Source organism: Marmota flaviventris, chromosome 5, assembly GCF_047511675.1.
Source record: "Marmota flaviventris isolate mMarFla1 chromosome 5, mMarFla1.hap1, whole genome shotgun sequence".
NCBI classification, from domain to species: domain Eukaryota; kingdom Metazoa; phylum Chordata; class Mammalia; order Rodentia; family Sciuridae; genus Marmota; species Marmota flaviventris.
The window spans coordinates 130,286,691-130,310,498 of record NC_092502.1 but is presented as its reverse complement, the minus strand read 5'-3'; the positions used below and the strand labels follow the sequence as shown (position 1 = coordinate 130,310,498).

The 23,808-nt window shown below is 45.5% G+C and overlaps 1 protein-coding gene across 1 annotated transcript in view; it reads left to right on the top strand.

The window, feature by feature from the left end:
• The first annotated feature begins 2,613 nt into the window (after window positions 1-2,613).
• The window catches only part of Retreg1 (reticulophagy regulator 1), a 132,492-nt gene continuing 111,297 nt past the window's right edge, over window positions 2,614-23,808 (top strand). The window contains exon 1 of the mRNA XM_027954385.2: window positions 2,614-3,021. Within this exon, the coding sequence (XP_027810186.2) occupies window positions 2,708-3,021 (314 nt within the window). The 5' untranslated portion in view covers window positions 2,614-2,707. The remainder of the gene's footprint in view (window positions 3,022-23,808) is intronic.

The following is a 23,808-nucleotide window of genomic DNA, read 5'->3' as shown; positions in this document are numbered from 1 at the left end:
CCTAGGAAGGCAAGTTGGAAATGTCAGATATTCTGCATTGCCTTCAGGTTAACCAAATCTCCTGTCGCTAGAGGATCATTCAAGGCCCTGGGCTAATACGCTTGACCAACAGTGCAACTCCTCCTGCAACTCATACCTTCTCTCACACTGAACTCCCAATAGGAATTATTACCCCTACTCTGCCCCACCTCCACTGTACTTCCCTGTGTCTTACAAGTCAAGGCAGATGCCAGCTATCCTCAAATCCTCCAGAAACCTGATTACTCCACTACTTTTCTAATTTTTTTAGCTTCAATTAAACGTTTTTTGCAGTAGTGAAGTTTGAACTCAGGGTCTCATGCATGCTAGGCAAGTGCTCTACCCTTGAGCTACACTCCCATCCCTCCTTCTCCATTTTTTTTTTTTTTTTTTTTTTTGGTACACTGGGTTGCTTAACCACTGAGCCACATCCCCAGACATTTTTTATATTTTATTTAGAGATAGGGTCTCCCTGAGTTGCTTAGGGCCTTGCTAAATCTCTGAGGCTGGCTTTGAACTCTTGATCCTCCTGCCTCAGCCTTGTGGGATGACAGCCATGAGCCACAGTGCCCAGCTCCTTCCCTATTTTTTTTTTTAATTTGTAGTTGTAGAAGGACAGCATGCCTTTATTTGTTTAGTTTTTTATGTGGTGCCAAGGATCAAACCCAGTGCTTCACACATGCTAGGCAAGTGCTCTGCCACTGAGCTACAGCTCTAGCTCCTCCTTCCCTATTTTTTTTTTTTTTGAGAGAGAGAGATTTATATTTATTTTTTAGTTTTTGGTGACACAACATCCTCATTTTATTTTTATGTGGTGCTGAGGATCGAACCCAGCGCCCCGCGCATGCCAGGTGAGCGCGTTACTGCTTGAGCCACATCCCCAGCCCCTCCTTCCCTAATTTTTGATGCAGAATTTAAATAAGAAATCTCTTAACATTTAGCAATGCTTTTGATCACAGCAGTTATCACAATTGTAATTGCTGCCTTTTTGGATTGTGAGCCTCTGTAGGTAGAAGCCGTATCCACAGAGCTTAGTAATGCATGGGCACACAGTAAGTGTTTATAAACCTTTGAGTGACCTCAAAGGGCATATATCACTTTTAAATGCAACATGTTTTACACAGGTAAGAGCCCACATCTACACTGCACAGATCATATGCATACACAGAGGTATATAATGACCATCCAGATGAGCATGAGCATTATAGAATATTACCCAGACTCCTTTGTTGAAGTAGTATGTGTGTGTGTGTGTGTGTGTGCGTGTGCGCGCGCGCTGGTGGAGATTTAACCCAGCAAGGAGGTCTACCATTGAGCTACACCCCCACCCCCCAATCTTTTTTTGGTTCTTATTTTAAGACAAGGTCTCTCTAAGTTGTCCAGGCTGGCCTTGACTAGCCTTCCCATTCGGTGGGATTACAGGCCTGTGCCACCACCCTGCTAATGGGCGTTAATTGCTTGGGAATGAGCCCAATTCTATCCATTCTGTGAAGGCAGGCTGGTACAGGGGAGGACGTGACATGCCCTGATTCTTCTGCAGGTAGAATTCTCAGGATTGAGGAAAGAGTACTTTATTCTAGAAAAAACCAAGAACGGGATCACAGAGGAGGCGATTTTCAACATGCAGACGGTGAAAAGTGAGCATTGAACAATTATTTTGCTTTCCCCTTTCACCACACTCTCCCAGGAGTACCAGCCCCAGAGAGACCTCTGAAGAGGAGGTTTCAGAATTCTGTGTCACCTCCCTGATACCCACTTGACGCCGAGACCATAGTGACTCTTAAGTAACCACCGTCCAAGCTTACCACACCTAGCTGGACACGTGCAGAGAGTTCAGAGCACCACGTCCAGGCTACGAAGAAGTTTCTTGCTTCTCGGCTACCAGCTCAGTGTACTTTGCACAGAGTAACCTGCATTTCTGACCCAAATCATAGCCCCAAGCTAAGAGGAGGAGCACCCATCACTGAGGCCTGGCGTTTCCTAACTAGTAAAATCAGAGGGCCGGCAACTCTTTAATTGACCCTAGATGTTGTTGATGTTTTTTTCTTCCTTTTTAAATCCAACATTTGTATCGGCTGTTATTCCTAGGGTGCAGAAGACCTTTGCTATGGTTATGGTTATGCATGCAGGCGTCCCAGAAAGGACACCGGGCGGGGCTGGGGCTGGGGGATGGGTCCTGGGGACTGGAATGAGCTGCCAAGAAGGGAGGGGAGTTCGGATAATGTCCTCAAAGACCATAGGATGGGCGATCGGTGGCCCTGGCTTGAGAAAGTGAGTGTCCCATTTATTTGACCCGTAGCCCGGACTCCCTTTTAGATAAGCAACCCGGCAGCGATCCTCTCCTTGGCCCTCCCCCGCCGCTGGAAGGGAAAGGGGGTTATTTTCGTCGGATCCCGGCAAGGCTATCCAGGGGACTCGGGCTCCCCGGGGCCGCCGCCCAGCCAGCACCCACCGCGCACAGGATGCCGCCCGGCCCCTCGGCGCTCGGGCCCCGCCCCTGCGCGAACTTGACCGCACCCACTTCCCCCGGGCTGCGCCCCCGCCGCGGCCCGGGCTGACGTCACAAGGCACCCAGCCGCTGGCGCCCCGCGGCGAGCACCCCGCGCCCGGACTTGCCGCCGCCCGCCGCTCTCTCGTGCCGACAGCCAGGCGCGCGCGTCTCTGTCCCCGCCTGGTAGCACCGCTGAAGATGGCGAGCGCGGCGCCCCAGGAGAACGCCGAGGAAGGATGCCCGGCTCCGGCTGCCGGGGAGCTGGCACTACAGCGGCCGCCGCCCCAGGCTCCCCTGGAAGAGGAGGCGCAGGAGGAAGCCCCGGAGGAAGGCGCGGCGGCAGCCGGCGCGGGGCCGCAGGTGGAGGAGGCCGCGGGCCGGGTGCCCGCCGCGGTGACCTGGCTGCTCGGGGAGCCGGTGCTGTGGCTGGGCTGCTGCGCCGAAGAACTCCTGAGCTGGAAGAGGCCGCTGCGCAGCCTGCTCGGCTTCGTGGGTGCCAACTTGCTGTTCTGGTGAGAGCTCGGGCTGGGTAGGGGCGCCAAGGAGGGCAGGTGACCTTGGGGCGCCCGGGCAGGGAAGAGGGGGTGCCCAGGGCCGGGTGCGGGGCCGAAAGCCGTATACTGCGGTGGACTAAGTGTCAACCCTGCTTCACTTTCTCACCCAACCTTTCTCAAACAGGTAGATACTTCAACTTTCCTCAAAGACTCACTTGCCTGTACAGAGTTGTCACCCCCGTGTGTGCATCCAGGCTCAGAGGCGAGGTGGTCTGCAGTCCACACGCACCTGTACCTACAGATGTTCCCAGCACACTTGAAAACTTAGGCTTTCTGAAACTCACAGGTCTTGACCTGCTCTTCCATGCATGCAGGAGCAAAGGTGTTTGAACTTGTGTTCGTTCTTGCACGCCAGAGGCATATCTGGACCAGCTTAGGTACACTCTCAAGACTGCTGGCTTTATCAGCCACCAGGGATGGGCACTGAATGATTTGTTTTTCCTTCCCCTCGAGGGTTGGATTTACTGTCTTTGCTCCCTGGTGAGAAAATAGGAGGCAAACAAACAGGTGGATTATGCACATCACCCCCCCCCCCCCCAGGTGTGCCCAGTGTGGAAAACAGTCATATTTCCAGGTAAAGTCCCAAGAGAATACATGGGCATGTTCTTTTAATAGCCCTGAACAATGGATCTGTTTCTCCAAAAAGCCATCTTCACAGGTGAGAAGGGAAGTGTCTGACATGGAAGGCCCCTCTCATCTGTTACCTGTGTGACTGAGGGCAGAGAAAAGCTTTCTTTGCAAAGTGCAGAGTAAGCAGTTTTACTAACAAATACCTTGTTACAGGACATAGATTTCTTAACCTTAAATTGGGAAATAAATAAATGCACAATAGAGACATAGGCTGTCATTTTTCTAGATTAACTTGATCACTGTGAAGATTTTTCTGCAGATTCATGCTAGCCCTGGTTTTCTCTTAAAACAAGCTGTGTCTTGTCAGGGTTCCTGAGTCTTCTAGCCACTGGTGTTTCTCCAGTTTATTCCAGGTCTATTCTATCCTCTTACAAAGTTGCCTGAACCCTCAAATAAGGAGGATGTGCTGTATTGTGCTAGGCTGGACAGTGGCCAGTAGTCTTAGGGCTGTGTCTTACTCATTGCACCAAAAAACACCCAACATTTGAATTTTTTAAGATTTTCTTTCTTAATTAAAAAAAATATATTTATTTAAAAAAGTAACTAATACAGTTCCTCAGTTAAAAGTTCAATAAAAAAGTTTACTTTTTTATTTATTTAAAAAAGTAATCAATACAGTTCTACAGGTACAAAAGTGTAAGCATTTTGAAAATGTCTTTCCCACGCTAGTCCCAGGCCTCCCATTTTCTTCCAGTGGCAACCAATGTTGCCAGTTTCCTGAATATCTTTGCAGATAAGTTCATATTTCAGCAAATACACAATTTTCTATGCAAATTATGGAATGTCATATGGGCTGCTACTCTTCTTTCATGGTGATCCCTTCCATTTTCTTTCTCAGATGCATAGAATTCTTTTGTTAAGTATGTCTCAAATATTTAATCTGTGTCCTATGGAGTCACTATGATAATTTCCAAGCTTTTGCAAATCCATTGTTAAAACTAATGGTCTTTTTCATACATCATTTTGCATGTGTACAAGTGTTTTTGAAGGTTAAATTTCCAGAAGTGAAGCTGCTGCTTCTGAGGGGTTGGGCACTTGTAATTTTAAAGGATCTCACCATATTGCATTTGCTGGGGTTTTACCAGTTTATACTCCTACCAGCCGTGTGCCTGTTTCTCTATACTCTTGCCAAGAATATTTTATGAAACTTTTTGATCTTGTAAATCTTACAGGTGGAAAAGGATATCCCAGCATGATTTTTAATTTGCATTTCTCTGAGATCAAATATTTATTTTATTATGTTCAGGAGCTACTATAATTATGTTTTGACTACATTATCTGTTTATAAATAACCTTCATCTATTTTTCAATTGGGCCATTTGTCTTTTTCTTATTGACTTTTAGAGCTCTATTAATATTAAAGACTGTAGCCTAATTTCTGTAACTATAAGTTATAAACATTTTTCTGTGATGTGTTCTTTTTGTTTGCAGTGCTGAAAATTGAGCCCAGGGCCTGGTGCATGCTAGGCAAGCCCTACCACTGAGCCGTATCCCAGCATTTATGAGGCATTATTTAATAACACCTATTGAAAATAATGGTTTTGACATAAAATAATTGAAAGGCATATTTGGTATTATGCAGTGATGTCTTCCATCTGTATACATATATTTTAAATAAAAACTGTTACAGAGGCAAACAATGGCCAGACATTCAACCTAGTTATAATCTTATTTGTTTTATTTCTTCTTCTATTTACAGTATCTGCATTCCAGGTGTGTATTTTCTTTGACAGAAAGATAGCAATACTGCTCTTTAAATTCTTTTTTTTTTTTTGTACCAGAGGTTGAACCTAGGGGTGCTTAAGCACTGTGCCATATCTGCATCCCCTGGCCCCTTTTTTAAAAAATTTTTAAATTTTGAGACAGGGTCTCTTTAAGTTGCTTAGGGCCTCACTAAGGTGCTAAAGCTGGCTTTGAACTTGAGATCCTCCTGCCTCAGCCTCCCAAGCTGCTGGGATTACAGGCACATACCACTGTGCCTGGCCTGCTCTTTAGATTCTGAAATATTTGTTGCTTTTGTGTCATAATTCACTGGAGTTTGATTTCATTAAAATTTTGAAGTTTCCCCTCCTTTATTTGCCCATCCAGGTTTAAAAGGCTATTCAGAGTCGAAAGATTTTTTAAATAGTGTATTTCTTATCAAATGATCTTAAATTGTATAATACTCAAACATTTTTTTCTCCTAGGAATTCTAAAGCTTGCATTTTCTGTGAGAATAGAAAAAAGATCAATGTTAGAAATATGAAGAACCCAAATCCTATCTTGATCAACAGTGATTTTTTTTCACCTTAATTGGTGTTGTTTCATTTTTGTGGAAATTAACTTTTTAAACATATAATTTTTGAATGATTTAGTGCCTGTGCCAGCAGTTACTGGAAGGACTTTCATCACCTACCCATTACCTGCAAGATTTTAGTGCCAAGCACTAGAAAGACAAAAACTGAGACATCACCATAACAAGAGGCTGTAACTCAAGTCAGCATGAAGCAAATGTGGTAGAAGCTTCTGGAAAGGACAGTTGTGGGGACTTTATAAGGAGATCTCTTCATGAGGAGATCATGCTTAAACCAGACCTTAATGGACAGTAATGGCTTGGGTCGACTTGGTTCATGGGCAATAGTGGTCCAGCCCTAAGGAATAAAACCAGGGGGAGAGCACCTTGAAGGTGTGCTGAGTATTTCAGCCATAGCACAAATAAATGGATGTGATGGCCACATGAGCTGGCAGAGAGCAGTGAGGGGACAAGGGACATGAGGCTGTCTAGGTGACAACAGGACATGTTGGGGGGACAGTGGTGCCTGAAAAGTTGTGCCGAGTGTTTGGATTTATTTTTGCAGTAGGTGATGGGGGCAATAAAAAATGCCTTGTAAAAGTATGGAAAATATTTTTTAAAATATATTTTTAGTCATCAATGGACCTTTATTTATAAATTTATTTTTATGAGGTACTGAGAATTGAACCCAGTGCCTCACACTTGCTAGGCAAGTGTTCTAATGCTGAGCCACAACCCCAGACTGGAAAATATTTTAATGACTAAGTAAATGGTTTGTTCATTTCTACCATGGATTGCTGTAGAAGAGTAAGATAGACAGTAACTGAAGGCAGCCACCGTGGGCAGATTTTACAAGGGTTATTTGGGGCAAAAGAAGCACAAAATAACATTAGCAGAATGATTCTTTTTTTTTTTTTTTTTTGAGACCATGTTTCTCTATGTTGCCTAGGCTGACCTTAAACCTTAAACCCCTGGGCTCAGGCTGTCCTTCTGCCTCATCCTCCCAAGGAACTGCCTAGCTGGCACTGTAAGTGAGCACACACCACACCCAGCCAGATGATTCAATTTAAAAGTTTAAAATGTCCAAAAAGTGCACAGAATTGATTAAGGATACATCCATAGGAGATAAAACCACCAAAATGATTGATCATTCTTGAACAGATATACACACACACACACACACATACACACTTATCTATGATATGTTTATGAAAAAGCCTAAAATATGAAAAAAAGCTAAAACATTGATATTCACTCACAGACCACACAGAGTGCCCATCTCAAAAATCAGGGTTTCCGCAACTGGAATAGATCCGGTGACAAAGAGTTCCTCAGTCCCAGGGCAGGCAGGGCCTCACCCGTTGCTGGGAATTGGTCCGTGGGAACTGGCAACTGGTCCCTATAGATTAGATTTGTCTTTCCTAAAGTCTCTGTAAGTGCTACCTTGCAGCCTTATGCTGTTTGTTCCCGGCTTCATTAATTCAGCCTAACATCTTGAGATTCACCCCCTTTGACTGCTCAGTAGTGTGCCACTTCAGGATTACAACACAATTTGTTTATTTGCAAGGTGGCTTTATTGACTATTTTTATTATTGAAGCTGTGGGGAAAGTTCAGGCATAGATCTTGGGGTGAAGGGTAGGTTTTTGGTAAGGGAGTGGTGAGCTCTAAGCCATGCCTTGTATGGTCATGTGATGATTGCCTCAGACTGGCAAGGAATGGAACAAAAGGTCCATCTTCTAAGGCTTCTTGCTGATCATGACTTTGAAATTTAAGGGCTTATGATTCAGCCACTCTTTGGGGGTACATTGCCTCTGTAGCCTAGAAAGCTACTGATGTGATGGAGTTTGAACTCACTAAATGCAGAGAAGCCTATGCATGGCCCTTTTCCCCAGCCCATCTGGCACTCATGACCATACTGCCTTCTATTTGCCTAACTGTTGGAAATGCAATGCACTGATTTGCCTGCTGTGACTACAAAGGGACACGCCTGGCACCTCTGGCTTTCGAAGATCTAGATTAGGCTGGACACTGCAGTGGGAACACCAATGGGACCCTTGGAGCACCATCTGTGAAGTTGGTTTGAAAGGTTACAGGGACCCACCTCCCACTTGGGGTCCAACGCCCCTTCTCTCCCAGTGCTGGTGGGTCCTCCAGCTTGTGTTTCTCCTCACAGTGTCCTTCTAGACCCAAGACATTGACATCTGCATCATCTGGGCCCCACCCCACACCTACCGAACCAGTATCTCTGGAGGTGGGATTGAGACACTTGGGTTTTCCCAGCTCTCCAGGAGATTGGATACACTGATGTCTGGGAAGTGCTGTGTTTGAGCTCTTTCTGGGGTCATGAACTCTCTTCCTCATAAGGCAACGTTTCCTTTGTAGGACGATTCTTAACTAATCCATGTTTTCTATTTGTTGAGTTAGTGATTTCTGGAGCTGCCTAAGGATTCAGGTCCCATCTGAGAGTAGTTCTCTGTTTGTTTCAAAATTCATCGCATTCTTTTCCCCAGCTGAGAAATCCTGGACTCCATGACTGCTGGATTCTTAGATGGCTTGCAGATTCTTCTGAGCATGGTTCTGTTTCTCTCCATTCCTTCTTACATGCAGCAGGCTTCCCTGGGAAGGAGCACTGGATTCTTCTGGCCACATAGCCTAAGATAGCATTTCTTATTTCAGTTACAGTAGCACACTTCAACAGCCATATTATTGTTGCTTGTGAGACACTTGCCAAACTATGTAATTATCCTTTTAGTAGTTTGTCAAACTTCAGTTACTACATTGATCAATAAGGATGTTCACATTTTGCATTCATAAATCCTATAGTAACCCAGTGAGTTATGTGTTCTATTTTGCATGAAAGGAAACTGAGGCCCATAGAAGGTGTTTGAACTATCAAAGATGACTTCAACCTGTCATGTTCCATAGAATATTCATGATGGTAATTATTGTACATTTTCCTTGTCTGGTACGGTAGCCAGTAGGTTCTAGTGACTGTTGAGCATACAAAATGTGGCTGGTGTAACTCAGGAAATACATTTTTACTTTTATTTCATTTAAATTCACATTTAAATAACCACATGTGGAGAGTGGCTAGAGTTAGCACAGTCCTAGATAATAGGCATGGGGCCAGCTCATGAAGCCATATCCATTTTCCATAAGTTCAGTGTTTTTTTGGTCTACTCTAAAGAACACTAGGAGACATCCGGGCCTTACATTTTCTAATATTACAGAATCCTTTATGATTCTAGCATTGAGTAAAAATAATTATGTTGGAAGAGGCATTGCTTCTTTTTTTATTGTCACATTATTATTTATTGGCAAAATAGTGGGATTAATTGTGATGCATTTATATATGCCCACAATATAGTGGGGTCCATCATTACCCAGCACCTCCCCCTTTTCATTCCTCATCCCTTCTCTTATCTCTTTCCTCTACTGGTCTCCCCTACCCACGGCCCCCCTTTTTTCCATGAAATACTTTTTCCCCTTCTTTTTTTAATCTTCCACATATGAAAAGAAGCATGATCCTTGGCTTTCTGAGGCTGGCTTATTTCACTTAACATGATGTTCTCCAGTTCCATCTGTTTTCCTGCAAATGATATAATTCATTCTTCTTTGTGGCTGAGTAAATCTGCATTCTGTAACTACCCCACATTTTCCTCATCCATTCACCTGCTGTCAGACCCTGAGGCTGGTTCCATAACTGGACTGTTGTGAATCAAGCTGCTATAAACATGGGCTTGCATGTTCTGCTATAGTCTGGTGACTTCAGTTCTTTTGGATAAATACCAAGAAGAAGTACACCTGCGTCATATAATGGTTGTTTTTTGCTCTATCATCAATCCAGTCCAGGTTTCTTATCTGTGTTCCATTTGGGTAGTGGGCAGATGTGGATGAGTGTCTACTCCATGTTCAGCATGGTGCTGGGTGCGTGGAATATACCAGAAGTCCAGAAGTCTAAGGTCTGGACTTGTTTCCGAGAACTAACTCTCTGATTTAAGAGACATGACTGGTTCAGGGGATTCTGAAACAATATATCATCATGGTTCTGAATTGCATATCCCAGTCTCCAGAGTTTTGGGGTGTAGGATGAAGAGGATCTGGGACTTTGGAATTATTGATGAAAGCTCTGTGCGATTTACTGATAGATTTAGAAGAAAAGGTATAATTCTAAAGTGAGTTTAATGGCAAGGGCTTCCACAGAGGGATGAACCCAGGAATAAATGGTGGAAGAACTCTGAGCACTGTAAGAATAGGGAGGCTCACCCACTCCCATGGGGAATAAGTTTTAATGATCAAGGAATCAATCTGGTTAGTGTAGGATTTGAAAGGAAGATATTTAGAAAAGTTTGGTGAACAGAGTTGAAATGGAGAGCTTCCTCTAGCCTAAATGAGGTAGGAAGGTTTGCAAAATAGAGAGGACTTCATTCATTAAAAGTAACTGTCCTCTTCTGTACTGAGTGGTAGCCTTGGGTGCTGACTGTCAGATACCAAGGTTCCCCATGAGTTCTCACATGGGCTGTTCTCTCCAACGTTAGTCCTAGCACCAAGTGGAGGACCCAGGAAACAGCTGTTGGTACAAGTTGAATGCTCATTCTTAAAATTCTTCAGGTCTTCCTTCCTCTCTGCTGTCAAAACTGTAAACCTCAGAGCCAACTCTCAGTCCAACTTAAGGAACTGCACAGTTTTATGGTTGTGCTATTTGGGCAACAGCTTTATCTCAGCTTCATTTTGCTATCCGGTCTTCATCTTTTTATCCTATTCTTTTTTTAAAAAATTATTTTTTAGTTGTATTGAACACAATATCTTTATTTATTATTTATATGTGGTGCTGAGGATCGAACCCACGGCCCCGTACACCCTAGGCAAGCACTCCACCGCTGAGCCCCAGCCCCAGCCTCTTATCCTATTCTTGTATATTAATGTTGCCCAATTGATGCCAATGAGTAGAATAAATGAGGTGTATCATTATTCCCAGTTGCTGAGAATTAGTGATGACTAGGACACATTCAGATCCCTGGAGAGAGAAACGGGTTAGTAAGCAAATAATTTTAATATGATTGTGCTTTGAGTGCTAAACTGACAATTGGAGGCCAACAAGAACCAGTGTGATTTCCTTAGGCAGCAAGTGAGCAGTCCTGTGGCTGGAGTGTGTCCCCTAAAAGTTCATGTGTTGGACACTTAACCCTTAAATTTATGTTGGTGGGAGGTAATCATATTAGATGAGGTCACAAGGGTGAGACTCGTCCTTCTAATTGCATCAGTAAGAAGAGGAAGAGAAACCTAAGCTAGCATCCTTGCTGTGCCTCACCCTAATGCAGCATGAGGCCCTCACCAGATGCCTTGACTGTGAACTTTAGTTTCCCAGGCTCCAGAACCACAAGCCAAATAAACCTCTGTTCTTTTTTTTTTTTAATTTTATTTTTTTATTAGCTACACATGACATTACAATGATCTTGGCAATTCATACATTTAAATCATTGGGGTATAATTTCTCATTTTTCTAATTGTACAGATTGCAGAATCACACTGGTCTTAGAGTCACCTATATACATACAGCAATCATAATGTCTATTCTATTCTGCTACCTCTGTACTTTATAAATGATCCTATATGTGGTATCCATGTATAGCACAGAACACAGACTAAGACAAAGACATATGGGGATTGGGGAGGAGTCAAGATGGTTAGAATGTGAAAAGTAGGAGAGCTAATGATATCGAGTAGCTAATATATAGTAGGTCTTCAGTTAATCTATGGCAGTACACAGAGGGTAGACAGTATATTCATAAATATCATGTATAGGACAGACAAAGACAGAGAAATACAGTAGTTTTTGTGCTGGGGAGTTACAGAGATGAGGTTAGAAAGAGAAAGGTAATTGGGACCAATTTATGAAGAGGTTGTTGTTGAATCATGCTGAGACATTTGGCCCATATCTAATAGGCAATGTGGACTTTATATCTTATAGGGTATCTAAACTTCCATTAAAAGTGTAGCCAATGGGCTGGGGTTGTATCTCAGTGGTAGAGCACTTGCCTAGCATGTGTGAGGCACTGGGTTCAATTCTCAGCACTACATAAAAATAAAGATTTATCCACAACTAAAAAATATATATTAAAATATATATTACATATATATAAGTAATGGGCTGAGGTTGTGGCAGAGTGCTTGCCTAGCATGCGTAAGGCACTGGGTTTGATCCTCAGCACCAAATAAAAATAAAATAAAGATATTGTGTCCGCCTACAACTAAAAATATATATATTGAAAAAATGCAGCAAGTATTTACTGAATCTCTATGGTGACACTGTTCTAGGTGGTAGGGAGACAGCAGTGCACAAAAAGATAAGATCCCTGTTTTCATGGAGATTGTGTTCTGGTGTTGGAAGTAGTAGAAAAAAAGACAATCAACAAATATAGGCAAGGTGAGGAGGTGCTAGATGTGAAGAAAACTAAACCTGGGGCAAGGAACATAGAGTGACAAGAAGGTGTGACTTTGCCAAGGGTCATCAGGAAGTGACCTTAAACAGACACACCCAAAGGATAAGTCAGGGAGTGATCCTAGTGGATAATTCTGGAGTGGGATGTTCCAGGGAAAAGAAATGGCATGTGCAAAGGCCCTGGGTTGGGAGTGGGCTTGGGGTGTTTATAACAAGATCGGTGTCTGAAGCCAGGTGAGCAAACAGGAGACAGCATTAATGTAGCTTAGAACTTTGTGCCACAACCCTGCCAGATTCTGCTTGTCAGTTTCTATCAATTCTTCCAGATGAATTAGAGGAGCGAGAGCTGTCAGCCAGGGACCACCAACTAGGATGCCACTGCAGGAGCACCTGGTGGTGAGCAGGGCTGACTGAAGGTAGTGGCAGTAGGGATGGGGAAGAGGAGGTGGATTCAGGGGAGACTCTGGCAAAACTGGAAGAGTTGGTGGATGGGGGAGTGACTCAGACCATGAGGGTAAATGACAGGTGGCTGGGACTGTTATTATTGAGCTCCAGGGTCACAAAGTTGTAGACGGAGCTTGGGGGTGGAAGGTGAAATGCCCAGTGTGGGGGATGCTGCATTTCTGGGTCACTGCCCACGGGGTGATTGGGCACAAGGTCGCTGCAGGGTTGGTGCTGTAGGCTGCCGTGCAGGGCACGGGTTGAGTGGTAAGGTGCAGTGAGATGCTGGGTTTGGTTCTTGAGGGAGGGTGGAGTTTGCTGGGGAGCATTTGTTGGGGACAAGGAGACGAGCAGGGAGGGAGTGTCAGGGAGGCTGACATGACCCAGGTGATGACTAGAAAGAGAACCAGAAAGCAAGGAGAGGCAGCGTGGATGTGGATGAGCCCCTGGAAAGAGGTTTTCTGCAGAAGCCACAGAGCTACTGCTGATGTCAGCGAACATCCAACTTGCAATTACTGCTCCAACATGTGGGGGAGTAGTAGGAAGGTGCCATCCTTGAAACAGGAAGGGAACCCCCACCAGAAAGACTCCTCAGCTCCTAGAAGTGTAAGAAATAAATTTATGTTATTTATAAGCTGCCCAATTATGAGATTTTTGTTACAGCAGCACAAACCAACTAAGACATTCTCCTTGATGCTGCCCGGCTTTCATGCCCAATGGAGTGCCATATTTTGAATGTCAGGATCTTTCTCCTTCTGTAGGGTCCTCCCCACTCCTGCACCATGACATTCTTTCCTCTTTCTCCAGAGTCCTAGAGAAGTCAGGATAAGGACTTTGAAGGACAGTGGAATTTCTGATGAAGGGGACAACAGAGAGACAAGATTGGTGACACAGAGGAGGGGATAGAGGAGGGGATAAGTGACAACATGAGGCTCTAGGAGAGGCTGAAGGGGAAGATTAGAGGTCCCTTTTTTGTTTTCTTTTTTTGGTACTAGGGATTGAACTCAGGGGCACTTGACCACTGAACCACATCCCCAGCCCTATTTTGTATTTTATTTAGAGACAGGGTCTCACTGAGTTGCTTAGTGCCTCGCTTTTGCTGAGGCTGGCTTTGAACTCACAATCCTCCTGTCTCAGCCTCCTGAGCCGCTGGGTGTGCACCACCATGCAGGGCAGAAGGTCACCTTTTCCTCTGATATTGAGGAGGAGGGGAAGGACAGTGTGCTTGTGAGTTTGTAGGTGAGTGCAGGACATCACATGCTGCCCCAGGGTGTGTGCTCTCTCTGAAGGAGGACAATGGCATCTGCCCAGCTTGGCAATGAGGCGCCTGGCTGTGGCTTTCGTGGGGAGGAACATCAGCAAACCACACAAGCTAACTGGGGTGGTGGGGTGGTTCGATTACCCTGTTTTCTTGACCTGCCTATTGTTGGCCATTTTTTCAGTGAATAGGTTTTGGATGAGGTTCCTGCGTCTTCATCTTTGTCCTCACGGACTTGATTTTTTTCAAGGAATAATTTTAATGGAAAGGCATGAAATGTCGTACTCCGGGACCCCTATTTATATTTGATTTCCTGTTGCTAAAGGTGAGCTGAGTCCTTGACAGCCACACATCACTTCAGGTGTGCTTTCAGAAGCCTGCAACTCAGGTATTTGCAGAGATCCTGTCAAATGACTCAGGGCTGTGCTCCTTGTCCTGCTGGTCTCAGTTTATTTGGAGAAGTTTTGGGGTCTGAGCTAAAGAAAGCAGTACCTGGGTGAAGATGTGCTGGGTGAGGTGTGGCCACTCCCATGCTCCTGAGGGTGACCTTAGAACCAAGGGGGAAGAGTGTGACCTACCCATGGGCAGTGGCCTCCTTCTCTTCCCAGATGTAGAGGGACCTCCCATTGAAAGACAGACTCAGATGACACACAGAACTCCCTCAGGCTGTGGCCATGTGGGATCCTGGGTTTCTAGTAAACCAATTTGGCTGCTGGGTGGTGAGCAGGTCATCTTCTGGCAGATTCCCGGGCCAGCGTTCTGTGTGATTTCTCCTCTTGACTCCTGCAGCGGCCATTGATAATAGCAATGACCGCGTATTGGGCTCCACTTTGCTGGGCACTTGGTAGCATCGTCATTTAATTATTAGCAGCAAAGTGTCTTTGGCCTATTTGACAAAAGGGATATCGAGGCTCAGGGTAGGTAAGTAACTTGTCCCCCAGTAGCAGCATGTGGCGAGTGGGGATTCCGACCTGGTTTCCATAGGCTCATCCCCCAGTGAACTGCCCTGCAGGGTGGGGGTGCAGTATACAGTGACAGCAGGACTCCAGTGGCCCTTCACTCTGTGCCCAGGAGGACAAAGTTAAGTCACTTCTCAAATTAAAGCTTCAGCTGTCTCCTGCATAACTTGCTTTCTCTGTCTACTTCAGAGAAACAGGTCAACTGATTTTTCCGACTAAAATTTCAGCACCAGCCCCAGCTCATCGCTGCTGAGGTGCCCCTGCCACCTGTTTTTTTTCTGTTCTGGGCCTTCGTTTTCCAGCCTGGGTGTGTGCATCTTTGAGTTGTCATGTGGCCCAGTTTCCTATCTCACTTCCCCTTTGCAGCTGCCCTCTGACCCAGGGTGGCTCTTCTTAGGTGAAAAATCTCACAGATCCCTGCCTTTCGCAGATGGCTGCACGCTGTGTGGTGCACGGTGGATCGTGAAAGATGTGTGGTACAGGATGCGGGCCTGGGCGGCCCTCGCGTTTTGGGAAGTGACCTGTTGACTTTAAGGAGGACATGTGCGCACTGTGGGTGGAGTCGGGCAGCCAGGCTGGTGTGCGTGAAGTCTTTATTGAAGAAGCACCAAGGGAAGCAGGAGAGCCCATGTCAACTGCCTCTCCTTCTTGTTCACTTGGCAAAGCCAATGAGCCCTTTTCAGCTCCTTTTGCCCCCTGGGCCTGCACCCTCCTCTTCTAAGGCCCTGGTGTTTTCATCTTCCCTTCCCAGCTTCCTCTTTGTCCTTGGGTCTTAACACTCACATCCTCAACAAGGTCATCCCTAGCCACCTTCCTTAGATCTTGCCTATTGCCCGAGTCCATTTTCTGCTGCTATAACAAAATACCTGAGACTGGGTAATTTATAAAGAAGAGATTTATTGGCTCACATTCAGGGGTCTGGGAAGTCCAAGGACATGGTGCCAACAGCTGGCCAGGGCCTTTGTGCTGCATCACAGCAACATGGAAGGTAGAAGAACAGGAGCGAGGCCAGCAAGGGAGGGAGGGGGCCAATCTCGCTTTTATATCAAACCCACTCCTGTAAAAAGTAACCTGAGATAACAGTGTGAATCTGTCTTTGAGGATGGAGCCTTTGTGACCAAAGTTGCTTCTTATTAGGCCCCAGCTTCCAACCTTTTGCATTGGGGATGAGATTTTCAACACACAGTCTTTGAGGGACTACGTTCACACTGTAGCCCCTGCAGATTTCAATGTCGGAGGTTCTGTGTTCTTCAGAGAACTTGGTGCAATTGGAAGATATTGTGGTTGTTTTTTTGTGTGTTCATTTTTCTAATATTTAGAAAATTATTAAAACTCTGTCATATATACCACTTGGGTCAAAGGAAAAAATAAAGAAAGAAAAACTCACACTGCAATTCCAGAACATGCAGTAAGTGAAACGCAAATATTTCACGTGGAAATGAGCCCCTTCTTACCTTGGTATCAACTGAGTCCACTGGGCCGGCACTGAGAGGCAACTCTGGTCCTGTCTCGCCTGCTTCCCAGGCGTTTTCACAATAACCCCTGTTAATGTTGATGCTCTTAAAAAACTTTAAGACTTAAAAAATAATAATCTTGAAATGCCAGGTCATGACGTAGCCATCTAAGACATTAATTTCCTCCTCACTCCCTAATTCCACGAACCCTTCCAGTCGTACTTCTGCTTTTATGATATCACCGTTTTGGTTCGATCATCATGACTGTGTAAATACTACTCATACCTGAACTAAGTAGAATGCCTTGTTTATATTTTCTTTCTCATACAATTTTATTTTGTTATCACTCTTAGCATTTTTTTTCTTTTATCTTTTTAACTCTCTAGCATACCTGAAAAATTCCTTTTGATAAAGGACAAATATCAGGACATGTCTATCTCTCTGACCCCCTCGACCCCTTGCCTTCAAGAAGCCCTCATTCTTTCTTGTCCTATAGTCCCTTGGGCATGCTGTCCACTGAGGACATCTGTATCTTTCTCTTTTTCCTTCTCTCCTGTGTGGGAGCCTCTAAATGGACTCAGACTGAAATTGGGGGACAGGAGAAAGTCAGCATCTTGAACAGGGAGGCCCCATTTCCTCTCCTGGAGAGTATTCATGATAACTTAAGGGTTTCCTATGATTATTCTGGTTCCTCATTCCTGTGTGTTTTGCAGTCTGGTCGATGTTGGAGGCAGTGTGAAGTATTGAAGGGGCCCTTAGAGTCCTGTTCCTGTTACAGTACAGCAACCCAGGCTGACTGGAGTGCCGTGTGCCGGCTGAGGTGTGGCCACTCCATGGGATCCCTGTGGCCCAGCAGATGAGGCCCCACCCACACAGGGAGCCCCAGGGTGGGTTTTGGGGATTGTCTGGTTTTGGCTGACATGCTGACATCTCTGTGGTGGGCAGGGCAGGTGGGAGGAGAAGCCTGACTCTGTGCCAGGAGCTGACCTAGAGGGTGGCAAGGAGGCAGGAGCCCTAGTCTTCAGCTGTTAGCTGTACGGTTGACACCACCAGAGGCTGAGGCCCTCTGCTCTCATCTCTGAGAGTAGGTGGGGGTCCTCGCTCGCCCTCTTTGGGTGGGTGGGGAGATCTCAAGTTCTAGGGGTTGTGAATTTTCAGAGTTCTCTCTTCAGACCTGTCCTCTCCCAGGGCTGTCCATTCGGAGATGCTCTGGGGTCTTCAGCACAGTGGACTTGCTGTGAGAAGGACTTACCTTTGTGTCAGTGATGGGCATGTGGGTCTGCATGTTCTTACCCTGCCTGCCGACTGGGTTGTCAGCCTGAACCTGCCCTGTCTCCAGAACCGTGCTGCCGTCTTGGCTGGCTCCTCCCCCGCTTCCTGTCTCTTTTGGGTGTGTCTTTGCTCTTATTTTAGCTTATTCTAGCCTGGTGAGGGGATGGGGGAGAAAGCCGTGTTCAGAGTACCCAGCTGGACCACAGGGAATCCTCTCCCACCTCAGAGCTGCCTCCAGGGGTGGCATATGCTAGGTCAGTGGCTTTAGCTGTGAGTCCCCAGCACTGTAGCATATAGTAGGTGCTCCATAACTGAATGGGTGAGACCGCAGTGACTCTTTTCAGCTTTTTCATCTGTTTCCTCATGATTCCCGTGATATGGGAGACAGGTGTGCAGTCCCGCAGGTACCTCCCTGGAGAAGGGTAAATCTGCTTTTCCCGTGTTCTTCTCCACATACTAACTGCCATCATGAGAAAGCTTCCCAAATCCAAGTACAGCACTTTGTAGATTTTATATTAAAACCTGGCTTGAATGGTACTTTATTACTGAGCAACTCATATCTAGGATATGAATTATTTTTTTTACAAAGTATAATATTCATGAATAAGGTATGTCAGACTAACTAGTTTTATTAGCATGAAAATGGCACTTTACGGCATATTATTTTATTTATAAAAATTTTTTAAAAAACTAAATAAGTAGAACACGATCTGGTACCTAAAGGGGCCTCATATATCAAACTCCAAATCCCAGGTGTCTCTGGGGCACTTGGTGGGATGGTGAGCTTCAGTGTCGTGGGTCCAGATGACTCAGCAGGGTCTGTGGCTACGCAGGAGTGGGCAGGATAGTTCAGGTCCCCCTGCCACCTGGGATCCACCAACAACAGTGGGTCTTGGAACTGAGAGTCTCTTGGGAGAGGTGACAAGTGAGCAGGAAGTACCCTGGCTGGTACCGACGTGGCAACAGGGTTTCCTCCGCGAAGGCGCACTTGTGCTCAGCGTGGGATGATGACAAGTGGTTTGGGTGAGTGACGGTGGGAAGGCCTTCCAGGCCGAAGGAGTGTCAGAAAGCGGATGGGGGAGATGGGCAGTGGGAGATAGGTGACCGTCAACGACGCATCCCTGGTCCTTTCCATTAGCAAACACTCACCAGGGACAAGGATGAGTCAGTGGAAGTCGCCTTGCTGAACTGGGACGCCATGCCTTCTTCCCTTGTACCCTCCCTCGGGGGAAGAAGCTGAGGTTCGAGCCTTTCTGGCCTGTTCCCGTCAGTGCTGTGCCAGGCTAAGTAGGTGGCATGGTAGTGCAGTTGGGGCTAGGAAGGACCTAGAGGGGATGTTGCTTGAGCTGGGACCCCATTAGGGGTTGGTGGGAATGAGCTGGGTTGCCAGGTGTACAGGGGCCAGGGTTGTTCTAAACCCAGTAGCGCAGCACATGGGAATCCAGAGGGAAGGGCATCTGCTTGGGGAGCAGTGCAGGGTGAGGCCAGGCAGGAGAAGAGACACCCGAGTCAGGCGGGCAGTGACGGAGTGAGGGCCAGCCCCAGCAGAATCAGGGTCTGCCCAGGAGGCCCCTCCATAGTTCCTTACCTCCAGAACAAGGAGATGGTGTCTGGCAGGGCAGGAGCTGAGGGGGCGGAGTTGTGTCAGGACCCAAAAGGTCTCAGGCACTAGACCAGGGACAGGGAACCTGCAGGCCCGGGAGCCAGTGGGGCCTGTAGATAACTCTGGAGCTCACATGGTACATTCTGTTACAGAAAAGGCAGGGGGCAGGAAGGAGCGGGTGTGGGTGGCCACTTTGGCATCTGGAGAGGACAGAGTGAGGAAGAAGCCTGTGGGGACCCCTCATTCCACAGGGACCCGCTGGTCATAGTTACCCAAGGTCACCTGGTGGGTGGGAGAGGCCAAGGGGCACTGCTGGTTTGAAGTGGCCTTCTTCCCAGTGTAGGGCTCTGACAGAGTCTGCAGCCAGGCCCAGCCCTGGAAGCTCCCTGGGGTATGCAGAGTCCAGCAGAGAAAGGCAACAGCATTTTTTGGCACCCAGGTTAGGGCTTATCAAGATTTGGTAGATTTTGGCTTTAACGATGAAGACCCAGTGACAAACCTGTGACTCACTAATGGGTTAACTGCTTACCCTGTTTAGGCCGTTCCTCTGGAGCATCTCTGGTGAGGAGGTGGCATCCTCACCACGTTCCCATCTTACAGAGGACACTGAAGCCCAGGGCGGTGAAGTGACTTGCGGAGGCCGGTCATGGGGGAATGTCTGCAGAGTTTTCCTTGACTTTTTGGCTCCTTTTGTCCCCTCCTCAGGGTTGGCCAGCCCACTTGTTCAATATTCTCTCTCCGTCACGTGGTAAAGATGAACTGCTCTGTAGTTGGTCTAACGCTGACTTACAGCTTCTAGAGTCTGAGGTATGCAGAAATCATGCTGTTATTTTTCATGCTTGAGCTCTTCAGGGCAAGCTTACAGCGTTTCTTCTTGTCTTTTGAGCACCTAAGACCCCACTCTTGCTTGCCGTGTGCAAGGTGTATTTTAATTTCCACGGTCTATTCTTGAGGAGGATGGAGTTTGCTTGGGGCTTCTGTGCTGTACATCCACAGAAAACAGCACTCGCGGACCCCCTGAGTGGTCAAGGAGGCCGCCCTGGCTGGGCCTGGTGGGCCTTGCTGGGTTGTGCCCTGGGGGTCAGGTGTCAGACCGGGCAATTGGCCTGGCTTTGGGGGAACAGTGTGGGATTCTAGAGTACGATGTGCCTAAATGAACAAAAAAGGCTGAGAGAAACTCATGCCCCGCCCTTGGTGGCACGGTATTCAAGACAAATATTCTCATCTGTCACTGACCAGGATACAACCAGCTGAGATCACGTCGTTGCTATTTACATTTTAGGCTGGATTTGGAGCTCAAGGTCATAGAGGTGTCAGTATCCCCTGTCCGCTTCCAAAGGCTACCCTGGCAGTTTCTCTCGTGTCTTGTCAGTCTGTGAAGTGCTGAAAGAAATGTGTCTGAGATAAAGCCGATTTTAGCTGAAGATTCACAGGAAGAATTAAAATCATCTGGGACCCTGAACTCTGCCCAGTGCTTTGCAGGTACTAACCTGTTTCCGGTATTTCAGCCTGGGAGATACTTATTCCTGTGATTCAGTTGTACCAGTCTGGACCTAGTAAATCAGGTTGTTTGTTTTGTGGGCAGCTAAATCCTTAAAAAAAAAAAAAAAAAAAGACATCCGCATGATGAAATAAAAGAGAGGAAATCTTTGTTCCAGTTTAACAACCTCATTTTATAGCTGAAGGAACTGAATTCAAGTTCCTTGTCACCCACAGTGAGCTGGTGACAACATGGCTGGTGTCAGAGTCTCTCCATGGTGTTTCTCCGGTTGCTCAACTGTGTCTTGGGGGAATCTTCCAAGGGTCTGCAGTGGGTGTAGGGACAGATTTCCTGAAGCTCTGCCAGGACCTTTAAAAGCTTTCAAGCATAATCCTCAGACTTTTGCCTTAGATGTCACCATCCCTTGCTACTTTCCTGAAAAGTGAGCCAGAGTTTGTGAAAAGTTGCTTCAATAAAAGGAGGCAGAGGAGGGCTTCTGCTTGCCCACAGTAGTTCTGACTTGCGTTTGGCCACATCTGCTTGATATAAGGTGTTTGGCTAATGGTCATACAGCCTTTCAAATGACAAGAGTGACTACGTCCTAGGAAATCTTTCATGGAGGGGATTCTTGGCAGTTAAAAATTCATTTCCTGTTCACAGGAAACATTTTTATGTGATCCTTAGTGAGAAATCGATACTGGCGTTTTATACTAAAACACCAAGACCTGTTAAAATGGACATGGTCACTTTAATAGTTGTATTAGTTATCATAACACAACTTTAGGAGATCTCTCCAAAAGAGCATTTTACCTTTTGTCATTAAGAATCATCCCTAGCTATGACACGCATTACAGGTGTCTGCAAACAAGAAAACATACATTCACTCAGTGCTCAAACAAATCAGAACTTTGTTGTGAAATACAAACAAAATTTAAAAACAAGAGTCAGAGGATCCATTAGAATAGCATGGTTTAGGGCGGTATAGGCTTGAGCTCACCAGCACCCTGCCAGGGGAGTTTCACCAGGATTCAGAAGGTGGCTTCATGGACTGAGTCATAGTTGCTCAGAGTTGCATCAAATCAAATCCATCTTTGTAAGTGGAAGAAATGGCTCACGAGCTAAAGGAGGGGCACCACGACTGTCCTCATGTAGTTGATTCCTGTAACCTGAGTGGGTAATGTCTTGGGGCATTGACTGTATTATGGAAATCTTACTTCATCTGTTTCTTTACCTTTATGGAATGAATGTATATCTTCTTGACTTACCTTTTTTCTTTTTGGGAGGGGGGGAAGCTACTGGTAATTGAACTCAGGGGCACTCAACCACTGAGCTACATACCCAACCCTATTTTGTACTTTATTAGAGACAGTGTCTTACTGAGTTGCTTAGTGCCTTGGATTTGCCGAGGCTGGCTTTGAACTCTCAATCCTCCTGCCTCAGCCTCCTGAGGTGCTGGAATTACAGGTGTGTACCACCACACCTGGCTTGGCTTACCTTTGAAATTAACTTCCAAGTGCCTTTGAACAAATTAAAAATAGCTTGCATCATTATGTCATCTATAACTTCAAGAATTTTTAGGAGAGACTTTTAACCAGTTTATTATCAGAGACTATGAAAAATGATGTGTTAAACTTTTAAGTTTTTTTAATATTTATTCTTTAGTTGTAGTTGGACATAATACCTTTATTTTATTTTTTATTTTTATGTGGTTCTGAGGATCAAACCCAGGGCCTCACTCTTGCTAGGCGAGCGCTCTACCACTGAACCACAACCCCAGTGTGGCTTAACTTTTTTTTTCTTATAAAAGTTATCTAAATATTGAAAGATATTTAACAATGAAATTTCACTTTTTGCTCAAGTCCTAAGTTTATTGGAATAGATTTTTAAAAAATATAATTGAGTGGGAATGAAAATGTGATTTTAAAACTGCTTTTCTGTTCTTTTTAATTAACCAGTATACACAAATGATAGCTTTTGCTTATCAAAATGGAAATTTGGCTTCAGGAGAAATTTTATTTTTAATAACAACATTGAATATAGCTGAAAAGTTCAGCCTGCTTATCTACTATTCTGTGTATGATGGAGATATTTAGTTCTGTGTATATTCCATCTTTCAGCTCTGATGTTGCCCAGAAAATCTCTGCTGTGCGGGGGTTTTGCCTGAAGCAGAAAGGTGGATATCTTAAGACTTTTGAGACCATGTTCTATGACAGTCTTGCCACCTGCCTGTGACATTCAAGAGCATGGCTGTGGCCAAAGAACCTGGGCTACAGAATGTCAATGACGATCTTCGGCTTTTAGTTAATAAAAGTATCAGATGTTTGGAAAGACGCCCAGACATGTACATTTACACACACACACACACACACACACAGATATAGTATATATTATATTTATATAGTATTGGGGTGTTTTTCACAGCTACAGAGCTACAGCTGCATGTTAGCTACAGCTCTGCTGGTGATGAGTCGTGAACCCTGCCCTCTTGACCTACCCAGTTGCCACATAGCTTTAGCATGGGGCAAATTAGGGAGAGCTAGATTAACTTTTTGTGATGCTGTAGTCTGAATATGATTTGTCCCCTCTGAAACTCATTGACATTTTATCTTCATTTTGAGATATTAAGAGGTGGGACCTGGTGGGATCTTTAAAGGTGATTAGGGCTCTGCTCTCAGGAATGGATTAATCTACTTATGTGCTTAGTGGATTAATGGGTTAATGAGTTATCTGGAGAGCAGATAGGCTATAAAAGCCAATTTGGCTAGGACTCCCAAGATCACATTTCCTGTCTTGCTGCCTGACGCCCTGAACTGCCCAGGGACTCTGCCATCAAGAGGGTCATCAGCAGTTGCATCCTCTTGACCTTGGGCCATGACTGTGACCAAAATAAATCTTTGTTTATAACTTACCCTGTCTATGGTATTATGTTATTA